The sequence below is a fragment of the Pyxicephalus adspersus genome, chromosome 3 (genome assembly GCF_032062135.1).
Source record: "Pyxicephalus adspersus chromosome 3, UCB_Pads_2.0, whole genome shotgun sequence".
NCBI classification, from domain to species: Eukaryota; Metazoa; Chordata; class Amphibia; order Anura; family Pyxicephalidae; genus Pyxicephalus; species Pyxicephalus adspersus.
The window spans coordinates 64,523,112-64,536,215 of NC_092860.1; the positions used below are offsets into that span (position 1 = coordinate 64,523,112).

The 13,104-nt window shown below is 41.5% G+C and overlaps 1 protein-coding gene across 5 annotated transcripts in view; it reads right to left on the reverse strand.

The window, feature by feature from the left end:
- Positions 1–13,104, reverse strand: part of REXO1 (RNA exonuclease 1 homolog) — an 80,170-nt gene that overhangs the window by 40,072 nt on the left and 26,994 nt on the right. For all 5 annotated transcript variants that reach the window (XR_011919865.1, XR_011919866.1, XM_072404958.1 and 2 more), the window contains exon 3: positions 776–871. Coding sequence is in view for 3 of the 5 variants with exons in the window: in XM_072404958.1 (XP_072261059.1) it covers positions 776–871 (96 nt within the window). In the remaining 2 variants the exon portion in view is untranslated. The remainder of the gene's footprint in view (positions 1–775; positions 872–13,104) is intronic.

Sequence of the window (13,104 nt, forward strand, 5' to 3'; positions counted from 1 at the left end):
GCCAGAGGAAGAAGGCAGCGAAATTGGGGGCTAAATGGAAGTAAAGATGAGTGTGACCTGCTTTAATACAATAATCTGCTCCTAAACATCAATATAATTACAGTAATCTGCTCCCATGCTTAATGTAATGCTACTAACTTGCTCCTATATTACTATAAAAATTATTTGCAATCATAATTAAAAAAATATGTACCAATTCTTTAATAACATTCTTTTCATGTTAGTTTGTAATAATATTTTGTCCCATGTGTCTTAATTATAATATGCCCCTATCCATTACGTTTTCTGTATACATGCATTGATAAAGATGTTTTATACTAAAGTAAAGCTGTTACAGTAAGTGGTTTGTCTTAATTTGTTCTAATTTGCATTTAGTTAGTGCATTCTAATATTAATATCAAGCCAACACAGCACGTACGGTAAGTATGGGGTAAAAATTAGTTAGGCCTATTTCTAATCTCCAAGGAATCAGAAACTGCATTTATCCAGATCCTGTGAGTGCCAGATAATAGGGAGTTTAATGTACATAAAAAATATTTATATTATTTCTTAATACAAAGTCAGTATTACAAAGAAAAAAGGCAACAGAACAACTCCCAAAACAAAGAACAACAACTAGATGCTCCATGGTAAGACCAAATCAGTGACAAATGAGTGGAATGTCAGTGTTATCACAAGGAGAGGAAAGCACACCCTAGTGTGTCTAAATTTCTGTGAAAACAACATTATACCAGAGAACACATTATACCTGCCTATGACCTACAAGAGCACTTACAATATTAGAATGATTAACATGAGAAATCCTCTTCTTATGGCCAGGTAATGGTGCTGTCATGTTTTGTCCAAATTTCTCTGTACCATCTTCAATCAACTGAAAAAAAAAAACTGCGTTTAATACAACATAGTTACATAGTAAGTTAGGTTGAAAAAAGACATAAGTCCATCAAGTCCAACCACTAGGGAAATAAACATATCCCAGATATAAAACCCTAAAAGACATAGTTGGTCCAGAGAAAGGCAAAGAAACCCTGGTACAATTTGCTACAATTTGAAAAAAAATTCCTTCCTGATTCCATGAGGCAATGGGATGTTCCCTGGATCAACAGTCAGTTATTTTTACTTTAAAGCCTTAATACCCAGTTAAATTCTGTGCTTCCAGAAAAGTATCCAGCTTTTTCTTAAAGCAATCTATAGTAGTTGCTGAAACTACTTTCTGAGGGAGTCGATTCCACATTTGCACCATTTTCACAGACTTTACAGTGAAGAATCCCTTCCTTATCCGGAGCTAAAACTTTTTTTCCTCCAGAGTTTCAATATCCCTCTACTATTCCCCTAAATCTTTCCCCTAGCACAGGAGACCCCCTTTCATTTAGGTGCAAACCATCTCTGGCATACAGGTTGTACCCCAATGAAAAGTCAGCCCAGTGCTCTATGAACTCAAACCCTTCCCTTTTGCACCAGGACTTAAACCATGGGTTTAGCCATCTAAGCTCCCTCTGCCTTTCCTGTGTTGCGCATGGCACAGGCAATAGTCCAGAGAACATAGTCTTGAATGTCCTTTTCTTAAGCCTTGAAACTTAGTTTCCTAAACAGATTTTTAAGGATCCCCCATCTTCCATCTATATTGTCATTGGTTCCAACATGGACCAAGACCAAGGTCCTGTCAAGCCTCTCCCAGTGAATTGTCCACTCGGTCCACAACATGCTGAACCCTGGCACTAGGGAGACAGCAAACCATTGGGTTGAAGAGATCCGGGCGACAAACTATTCTATCAGTCCTCCTGATCATAGAATCCCCTATGACAACCAATTGTCTTTTCCTTCCTGCGTTTTCCACCCCACCACTACTGGATGTTCTTCCGGCTGTTAGGGGTAGCAGTAATATCTAGAGTAGCCATCACTGGGACTGCCACCTGCACATCTTCAAATAACTTTGCAAACATGTTGGGGTGCTCAAACAGGGCAACATGGTTCTCCCCAGCCCCTTCCTTGTAGGTGGAGCGCCCGGCTGCTGTGCCCCCCCTGCCTGCCAGGGGGGGCACAGCACAGCTAGAATGGGATCGAGACACAGGCAGTCCTGCCCCCATTTTCTAGCTTGTGCTGTGGCTTCTATGAAAAAAAAAATTGCCAGTAAATGTACCCGCGCCAGAGTGGGCATGTGTAATAATGTTATCGGTAGCACAGTGTGGTAGCTCTGGGTGTGTGTGTGTGAATGCTGCATTTTAAATTCTGCTGCCTTACAACTCTCTGTATAGAAACCTTCATATCTCCTAAACCACAGTGCAAGTTTGGGTGACGTGAGAAAAGAACCTAGAAGAAAGAAAATGGCAGCTCAGGATGGAACAGTGAGCAAAAGAAAGAAGAGGGAAGTTGAGTGACTCGCTGGGCTCTGTTTGTGGACAGATAAAGTGAATTATTTTTTTTTTTCATGAAAGTTTTAAGTTACCTAGATAAAGCATAGAAGACCACATCTGAAGTCAGTATGAACCCACACTGGCAGTAAAGGTTGTATTTGCTGCTTTTACCACTTATTTTCCTCCCACCAGGAAACACTGCTGCTTGAAAAACTGTTAGGCCTGAAAAAGCTCAGCACTTACTGACTGTTACAAATCCCAGGTGCCTAGCGGTTGCCAAGTAGTCACTTAGAAGTGGGGGTAAATGGGACAGTCTTTTACTGTTAATTTGTTACACTATATTGATCTTACTATTACACAACTATAGGGGTTACACTCTTAACAAAACACAGGAACACTAGAAGTTGGATCAAAATACACCGCACTGGACAGTTGGGCATAATAAAGACAATAAAGACAGAACAATTAGACATTCTAACAAGCCAGGAATTGGAAAGTTGGCGGGCAGGTAGAACAATGACACAATAATAGGGGTTACCGCATACCGATGGCATAAACAGCTAGGTGCACCAAATTTGCTGTGTCTTGCCCCATTCCACTTTTTGACCGCCCGCCTGAAAAAATTTTCTGGGCAGAACACTGAAGTGGAAAGTAAAAACTCAGGAAAGAAGCAAGCCAACCAATGTTTGAAAAAAATGTCGAAAACCGTTGAGATGGCATTGGTATTAGCAAACATGTTAAAAAATGTTTTTTCTCTGTGCTTTGCATGAGAATGATAATTTATAGGTTTTGACCTATACAAATAACATATGCTGACGAAGCAGTGAGTGATTCCTTGAGAAAACAACTAGAAACAAAAGAAATAGGGTTTGTAGGGCATTCCGTTGCAAGCAAAAGGCTCTAAAGAGTGGTATTATCCCTAGTGAGCAGCAGTTAGTTGGGAAAAGAAAGGGCCCTTCAAGGACTGGAGAGGTTGAAAGCGTAATATTGAATTAAGCATGCATCCTAAGGGGGAAAGATCTCCATGTGGCACTATTAATCTGCATACAAACTTGGAAAATAGGAAACCCTCATCGCTGTAGGGAAAGTAGGTTAGTTGAAAACAAGGGTTGGGGGGGGTGGCCGGACAATGGAGGACTAGGACGAGAGCCAGCTAAGCTCCGTGTCCTGCAAGGGGGAAAAGCTCCGCAAATCAGCACTCCTGTGCCTTCACTCACTGCCTCATGGGACCCAAAGTGAAAGGAAGCCAGAAGGGACGCTCCGGTGGGGAGACATCCGCGTCCAGAAGTATCCCTGGGCTCTGTGCAGCTGGGAGCCAGCTCTCTACACAGCCCTTAGCCCAATCGCCTACACACAACACCCCGGATGCAGAGGACCAGGCACCACCTTCAGAACAGGTACCAGGCTCTCCTATGTCCTTTATGCATAGCCCCAGCATACCTTCCAGCATGGAGGATTCCTCCAAGCCCAATTATAGTCAGGGGATGGGGGAAGGATGAATGGGACTGAAAGGACCACCTTAAGGCACTTCCAACATGGTCCAACCTGAATCATAGTATTGGGCACCTGGAAGCCAGCTGCAAGGCAGAATTCCACCATATACAGCAAGCTCTGCAGCAGGTAACCAGCACTACTACCGCGCTCCAAAATACCTGTACGGAACTTTCTTCTCAAGTAGCTTCCATACTGCTATTTTGGAACGACAACTGCTCAAATCAACATGCTCTATCTACTGCAGGATGACGCGGAGAACCGCAACAGGCGAAACAATATTCACACTCGTGGATTACCAGAAACAGTGCCAAACTCTGAGCTATATACTGCTGCATACACTATATTTGCAAATCTATTGGCGATCCCACCAGATATGAATATTGAAATAGACAGGGTGCATAGGACCCTGGGCCCCCGTGGGGAAATATTACCAACGTCCAAGGGATGTAATTTGCCGTATTCACTTCTACAGAACTAAAGAGGACATTATGAAAAAAGCCAGAGTTGCCAAGGCCATCAAGTATGCTGGGAGGGTGCCTCCGAAAATATTGTACTATGGCTAAAGTATGTTGTTTCTGCGACTTATATTCTAATGCTAAATGTTATGTTGTTCACTACCTCATGTATGTTCCAGATGTTTTGGTATAGTATCGGCTATTCCCCCGAGTAGGTACACCCATAATGGTTTTAATATCCTCCTCCTTTTTCTGCCACATCACCCCACATAGGTAAACCGCCGGTAAAGGCGGCCAATAAGGTTAAACCCTATACTTCCTAGTCCCCCATAGACGACTGGGAATTAGCCCCCCCCCCAGCTGACTACTGCACCAAACCCTCCTCCATTACCCACCCCTGCCCAAGCCCCCAAGTCCTGACTAGCTCGTTTTTGTTTACTTCGACACCCTGCACACCAAATAGGATTTACTTGATTCCCCCCTTTCGGTACGCCAGCTATTTCATTAGTAGCATATAGAGATGCCAGAGTCATGTCTATCCAGTCGCGCCCCACACAGGGGTTGAAGGTTCGTACCCTCAATGCCAAAGGACTTAATAGTCCTACCAAGCGCTCCCAACTTCTGTACGGTCAACACAAACCTGGAGTTCATATATTATTGCTTCAAGAAAAGCATTTCCATTCCCAAAAGGTACCTCCCATGCGCAACTGCTACTACACTACTTGGATACACAGCTCTAACCCTGAAGGCAAAACAAAGGGGGTATCCATAGCTTTCCATAAATCACTCCCTGTCCAGGTACTGGACACTTGCATTGACCCGACGGGTAGATACGCATTTGACCCGACGGGTAGATACGCATTTGCCAAGATATCTCTATGGGACAAGAAGTATACTGTGGCTTCCATTTATTCCCCTAATCAACAGCCCACAATAGCGGCTGTCCAGTACTTGAATAGGCTACATACATTTGCGGAGGGTGCCTTGATAATCGGCGGTAATTTTAATTTTCCTTTGGACCCCAGGGTAGACACATCGTCAGGACAGTCCTCATTATCTTACTCAAAATTAAACACTTTTAAAGCCAAACTACACGTTTGCCAACTTTTGGATGTGTGGCGTACTCTGCATCCCAGCGATAAAGACTACACGTTTTACTCGAACCCACACCACACATACTCACGCATAGATTATATCCTAGTGAGCCATAAGACCCTAGACTGGCACCCAGAAGTGACTATTGACAACTGCCCATGGTCTGATCATGCCTCGGTATCGCTAACCTTACAGATTCCTTCTCTAGGCCCTCATGAGTGGACCTGGAAATGCAATGACTCTTTGTTTAAAGATCCAGTTTGCGCGGAGGCAGTGCTGGATACCATCAAACATTTTATGAAGGACCATGAGTCAGATGACACCTCCCTCCCCTTTCAATGGGAAGAACTTAAGGCAGTGCTGCTAGGAGTGCTAATCCAACAGGGGGGGCGAGACTTAAAAAAATCAACTCAGGACATAATCAATATGATCAACAAAATACAGACGTTAGAACGACTGCACAAAAGTAATATGACCTCAGACGTGTTTGCCGAATTGACAACCGCCAGGAGACACCTCTTACAACTTTATGATATAGCCCACCAAAAGTATAGAGACAAATATCGTAAATTAGACTATCAGTACAGGGAAAAGTGTGGCTGTCTGTTAGCAAGGGGGCTCCACCCAAGACCAGCAGCTGCGTATATCCCATCTATTCGAAATACAAAGGGAGATACCACTGCTATACCCCAGGAAATACTGAAAGTGTTTCAACAATACTATTCTGACCTGTATAATATTCGAAACACATTAAATTCTACCTTATCTCTTCGAGATTACCGTATTTTTCGCCGTATAAGACGCTCCGGAATATAAGACGCACCCAATTTTAAAGGAGGAAAATCTAGAAAAAAAGATTCTGAAAGATCATTCCCCTTCTGATCACTCATGTGCCATTCATACCGGTATTCCCCTTCTGATCACTCATGTGCCATTCAAATTCCCTTTCTGATCACTCTGTACCTTTTCAAATTCCCTTTCTGATCACTCTGTCATTCAAACTCCCCTTCTGATCACTCTGTCATTCAAATTCCCCTTCTGATCACTCTGTGCTTTTTTTCTATTGTACGGCAGTTAGGACAGGGAACAGCAGGTGGCGCTGTGCCGGCTTCTTTCGCTTTGCTTTACAGACAGGAGAAAACACGATGCTGGCAGAGGAGAGAAGAGAGACACGCTGCAGCCAGACACACGCAGGATCGGGTATCGGGTGAGTATAATATTTTAATTATTTTTTTTTAACACATTTGTCGTATAGGACGCACTAACTTTTCCCCCCCAGTTTTGGGGAAGAAAAAGTGTGTCTTATATGGCAAAAAATACGGTATATAGCCTGTACAGCATTGTCAGAACTAGATCCAGCGGTGTCTACTAGTCTGGAATCCGCTTTCACGGAGGAGGAAGTGTATTTGGAGATTAAACATACTCCTGCGGGCAAAAGCCCGGGCCCTGATAGGTTCACCCATAAATTTTACAAGTTACATGCAGAAGCCCTTGTTCCATTCATGACACAGGTGTTTTCCTCTATAGATGACACTTTCTTCCCCGCTCAAAGCCTAGAAGCACATATCACAGTTCCCCCCAAACCTGGTAAAGACCATTGACTATGTTCAAACTATAGGCCAATTTCTCTAATCAACGTGGACGCAAAACTTTTTTCTAAATTGATAGCCAACCGTTTATCTCCGTATTTGCCGTCTCTGATCCATACCGATCAGGTTGGATTTATCAGCGGAAGAGAGGCAAGAGCTAATACTGTCAAAACTCTGTTGATTACCCATGCTGCCAAAGCGTTGCGGACCCCCATGTGTTTTCTATCTGTGGATGCGGAGAAGGCTTTCGATAGGGTGAACTGGGCCTTTATGTATCAGGGGCTAAGCCAAATAGGTTTGGGGCCACTCATGACAGCCAGGATAGCTGCATTATACTCAGCACCTAGGGCTCGTATGAGGGTCAATGGATGTCTATCGGAACCCTTTCCTATTCCTAATGGTACTAGGCAGGGGTGCCTGCTGTCCCCCTTATTATACGCCATAGTAATGGAACATCTGGCAGTGGCCCTGCAGAAAAATCTGAATGTCAAGGGGATCCAGACTGGAAAAAACGCCAGTATAAGCTATCTCTATTTGCAGACGATCTGCTTATGTACATTTCATCACCTCGGTTATCTATTCCGTCGATTTTAGGGGCGTTTGAACAATTTGGGGAAGTGAGCAATTTTAAAGTGAACTTAAATAAATTAGAAATTCTAAATATTTCACTCCAGCAAGATCAGGTGAAATTTTATTAAAGATCACACATTCTTTAGACGCTGCAATAAAACGATTAAATACTTAGGGATTTTTATCTCAGCAGACCCTGCTAAATTGTTCCATTATAATTATTAACCATTACTGGGTAAGTTAAGGGCAGACCTGGGAAGATATGATTTATTGCCTCCTTCTTGGTTTGCTAGAATCAACACTCTCAAAATGGACATTTTGCCCAGATTGCTGTATATTTTCCAGACAGTCCCGATATACCTACCACCCATATTCCATGGTAAAATGCAACAATTGTGCAGAGATTTCCTATGGAAAACGAAACGTCTGAGAATAGCTTTACGCTATCTTACAAGACCTAAAGCTCTGGGCGGCGTGGGAGTCCCCGATATCAGATCTTATTACAGAGCGGCAGTATTAACCCGTATAGTTGACTGGTGCAACAACAGAGACAGAAAAAGCTGGGTCCTTCTGGAAAACTTCCAATCTTCCATTGACCTTCGTTCCCTACCATGGGTGGACAAGTCAGTCCTACACAAACAAAAGTCACTACCAATTGTCACCTCAGACCTTATGAAAGTCTGGGATAGTTTCACCAGGGCTGGTCATGTGTCCACTGAGATGGGACCCATGACTCCCATGTTTGATAATCCAGCATTTCCCCCGGCGATGAGAGTTAGTAAATTTTTATCTTGGACGGCCCAAGACAATAGACATATATACGGTATACTGCAGAATGGGAGGTTTCCTCCCTTTTTGTCCCTAGACGCCGAGATGCAGAGGAAGCCAAATACGTGGCTGTCCTATAAACAGTTGTCATCTTTTGCATCAACACACCTCAACGCACACACCAGACACAGGAGTCTTACAGCGTTCGAAATATTGCTGAGTTCTACAAGTAGGCCAGTCCACGTTATCTCCCAGCTGTACGAAATTTTGGTTAGAGTTTCTGCTAATAATGTCCCCACTTACACAAAATATTGGGAAGCAGAAATGGGGACATCTATTTCCCCATTAGAGTGGGAAAAGGCATTTACAAGGACTCATCAAATAGCACTCCCTTGCAAGGCCCAGGAGACAAACTATAAAATCATCTCCAGATGGTATTTATGCCCTACAGATATTCACCGTATGTCTCCCTCTTCCCCCGACAGCTGTTGGCGCTGCCATACTCAACGAGGTACTATGCTACATATATGGTGGGAATGCCCGTAAATTCATAGTTTCTGGGATCAGATCACCGATATCTATAACAGTGACTGGCTTAGATTTAAGGAACACACCTAAAAAATCCCTACTATCCATCCTTCCTAGGTCTATAAAGGCTACTAAAAGAGATGTTCTTAGGCATTTCCTCACAGCGGCTAGGACAACTTTCCCTAGAAAGTGGAAACAAACCACAGTACCATCCATGAGGGATTGGTTTTTAGAATTAGAAAAGATACAACATATGGAATTACTGGTTGCAGAGGATGAGGATATGATGGAGAAGTACAAGTTGACATGGTCCGCGTGGGACTGGTTTAAAGAATCACCCCAATTTAAGTCGCTCTTGCCATGAGCCTAACAGAAAGGTTGGGCATCGAAGAGATTGGACCCAGCACTGTTCACCTGCAGATCTGGCGGGTATACAAGCAATTGGCTAGTCAGTTAGTCCCTACACCTAATCCTACACCCAACCCTGCCCCAAGGCTTCCCCATCTGTCCTCAAATGTGGGTCATCAGTGCTTACCGCGGCATATCCTAGAAAGTTAAAGAGAGTAATGACGAAGCTCTCGAGGTTTACAATTTACGGTTACTGTGCGAAAGACGCATGTTGGTAAGGTTACTTGGATTTTCAGTTTTCACTGTATTTTGCCACCTATTTTTTTAAGCCTTTTTCTGTTTCCCATGTTCTCCCCCATGCTTTTCCCATACCCCTACTCAGGTCTTCCCTAAAGTTGTCCCCAGCCCCTATATGCAATAGTTTGTATATGAAAAATTGACACTTGTATTATGATGTTCTTCTGTATCTATGGGTATTCCCCCTTTTTTTTGTATGTGTCCTTTTTTTGTGTTATTATACTGTTGAAACGTAATAAAAACGATTGAAAGAAAAGAAGGATTAGTGGACTTGGCCTGGAAGAAATTCGACCTTTACACATTAACTTGTCCTACAAGTTGAGAAGAGCATCTAATTCCCAGATGAATGTGCATCTATACAGAGTAGATATTGGAGATCAATGTGTAAGAAAAGATTTCACCACCCAACTTTTTCCATTACTACCATGAACCAAAGAGGAAGTCGCTTTTTTTCATTCACTAATTTTAAAAAGTGCTTCAGGAAAAAGAAAGCTTAGGAAACAGTCCTGGCTTGCATGGCCGTAATATTATGGATCCAAAGCTTCTCGAGTCTGGACGTTTTCTGTATTAAGATCCCTTGAAATACAGCTTTAAGGGCCTCCCACTGGATCAGTAAAGATGTGTCATTAAGTAAATAACCCCTAATGACATTCCTAATGGTATATAATATAGCCTGAGAACAAATCAGATCTTTTTGCAAACAATCAATAAGTCTCCAAGTGCATTCTCATGAATGGTCATGGGGTAAACAATCTGACGGAGAACAAAAAATGGTCTGACCATGAGGCCACATCAATGGATGCAGTGGGGGACCAAAACAAAGTATGACAACTAGCAAAAATATAATCTATACAAGAACACGAGCAATATAGGTGGGAGAAGTGTAGTCTTGACAAAAGTTTAGTGCTCTCCAGACTTCTACTAGTGGCAACTTGTTAAAAAAAAAAAAAACTTGTTTAAAAGAGTTTAATTTAGTTAAAGAAACAAGAGATTTATCAGAAAATAAATCTATTTCTAATCTGACTTGCCAACAGGGTTGTGGAGTCGGAGTCGATAAAAAAAAGGTGCCGTCTCCGACTTCTGATAAATTTAAATTATCATAAAAAATATGGTAAGTTCAAATGTCCCATTTCACAAACAATAGTCATAATTAAGTACGTCTCTGATGTAAGAATAAAGCCCAGTGCATATTTGTATTTCTACTAGTGTGAAGTTCAGCTGAGCTTTTATACAACCTGACATTCACATTATTGTAATCTGGATTATGTACATTACAAAAAGTGTTTTAATTTTATTTCAGATATAATGTGTTTAACAAGTTCATTTGAGTGTAAACAAGTGTTATGATATAGGTGTAGGTTAAGTGCTATGGCCTGATGTGTGTTCAGGTGTCCTGTCTGCACTCTCCATATATGCTCCCATCCAGGGCTGAACATTAACATCATTTTGCACACCACCTAATACTAGGAAGTTATTTAAGTGGCCCCCCTGGCCCTGGAGCCTCCCACTTTCCTGTCTTCAGCAGAAGATCAGCAAACAAAGGCAGCAGCATCTGCTCAACTTCCTCTGTCTGCTAAAAGAGCTTGGAAGAACTTGGAGTAACAGCTTTTTGGATTCAACTGTAAGTGTTCATGTTTATTTTTACCTGCATGGCTGCTTGTGTGTACTATAATGGAAGGCTGTGTGCGTGTTTCTGGATAACACTGCAGGGCTATATGTATGTTTGTGTGTATGGGGCCGGAATGTATGAATGTTTGTGTATGGTACATATTGTGTAAATCTTTCTGAGTAAAATGTAGGGCTCTGTGTTGTGTGTGTATAGTATATATGTTTGTGTATGTTTTTCTGTATAGGATAAATTATGTTACGTTTAGTACAGGGCTATAGCTTATTTATGTTTATAGTGCCATCTTGTATGTATGTTTGCAATAGTGCAGGACTAGTTGTATGTTTGTATGTAAATCAAAGTATACTCTAGTTAATATACCATCTTTTACATTTATATTTTAGTGAAAGCGGCACCCCATTCACAATGACAAAAAGTCTGTCAACAAACACAATAAGGTCTGTGGTTTATAAGCACTTTACAATATCAAGTGATGGGAAACATTATGTGTGCCAACGTATTCTTGAAGATGATGGTGAAAAACAAACAATGTGATGCAAAAATTAGCAGTTTCAGTGGGTCTAACAAAAATGCACCTACAAGAGCATCAAATTTGAAAAGACACTTGCAGCGTTTTTATCCTAAAGTGTTAGAAGTTGTGAATGAGAAAGATATAAATGAACATATTCCATCTACTTCTGGGATAAAAAATGTTCAGAAATCTACTGGAGACCAAACACAACTAACAAGATTCTTTATACCTGACAAAGTTACCATAACATAATAACTATGACACCAGAAAATTTCAAAAACCACATTATTGAAATGGTAGTAAAGAATAGTGTACCACTATCCTTTTTACAGCCAGCCTTTTTAGGCCTAAATGGAGAAATGGCTAAAAAAAACTTGGTGTTTTTCTGGACAGAGAAAGTATAAGGAAACTTATAATTGAAGAGGCCAAATGTAAAAAGGAAGAACGGTTCGAAGGGACAGTTTGTCTTCATAAAAATGGATTCATACACACGTCAAAGTCAATTATTTTGCTATTAATGTTAGATTTGTTGATGAAAAAAATAAAACAATAACGCGAACCTTGGGAGTAAAACACCCAGGCACATCACACCAGTGACGATCTTCAGAAGTTAGTGGAGGAATATCTAGAAGATTTTGAAAATAAAAAGAAACAGATTCTATGTATTTTGACAGATAAGAATAGAGTAGATGAAGAAACTGATAGACAGATATTAAAGCAAGACAGTTCTGCAAGTATTGGAGAAAGTGAAATCGAAGAGAATAGTGATATTTTGGATAACACTGTTGAAGAAGCATCTAAGCGTACTACTATTCAACATATGCATTGTGCTGTTCATACTTTGCAACTTAATTAACAATAAGAGATGGATTGAAAGATCGTCATGCAGCTACTCTAATTGGCAAATAGAGGCAAGTTAACTGTTGCAGCCAGGGCCCCTCAAAAGAGATGCCATTTTGAAAAGACGTGCAGGAAAAGGAGCCGTTTTGGATCAAACAACAAAAAACAAGCTGGGGAAGCTTTTGCTTGAACTAAAAAACTTTCTTGAAGAACTGGACAATGGAAAATGTTTTATTAACTGAAGGCCAGTGGGCACAAGTAAAAGCACTGAAAAATCTACTTTTTAACCCCTTTACAGTCACCAAGAGTTTGCAATCTGAGAAATTAACACCTGGTAAATTCTTGAAATGGAAGAGCTTGATATTATTGCCTGAACAAAAGTAGAGGGTTAATACCGTGTTTCCCCGATTTTAGGACATCCCCATTAAGTAAGCCACCCCCGATTTTTAAAAAAAATAATTAAAATAAGACACTCACCCGTTTATAAGACAGCTCCGGGTATCTGATCCTGCGTGTGTGTCCTTGATGCTGGCTGCAGCGTGTGTGTCTTTGATGCTGGCTGCAGCGTGTGTGTCTTTGATGCTGGCTGCAGCGTGTGTGTCTTTGATGCTGGCTGCAGCGTGTGTGT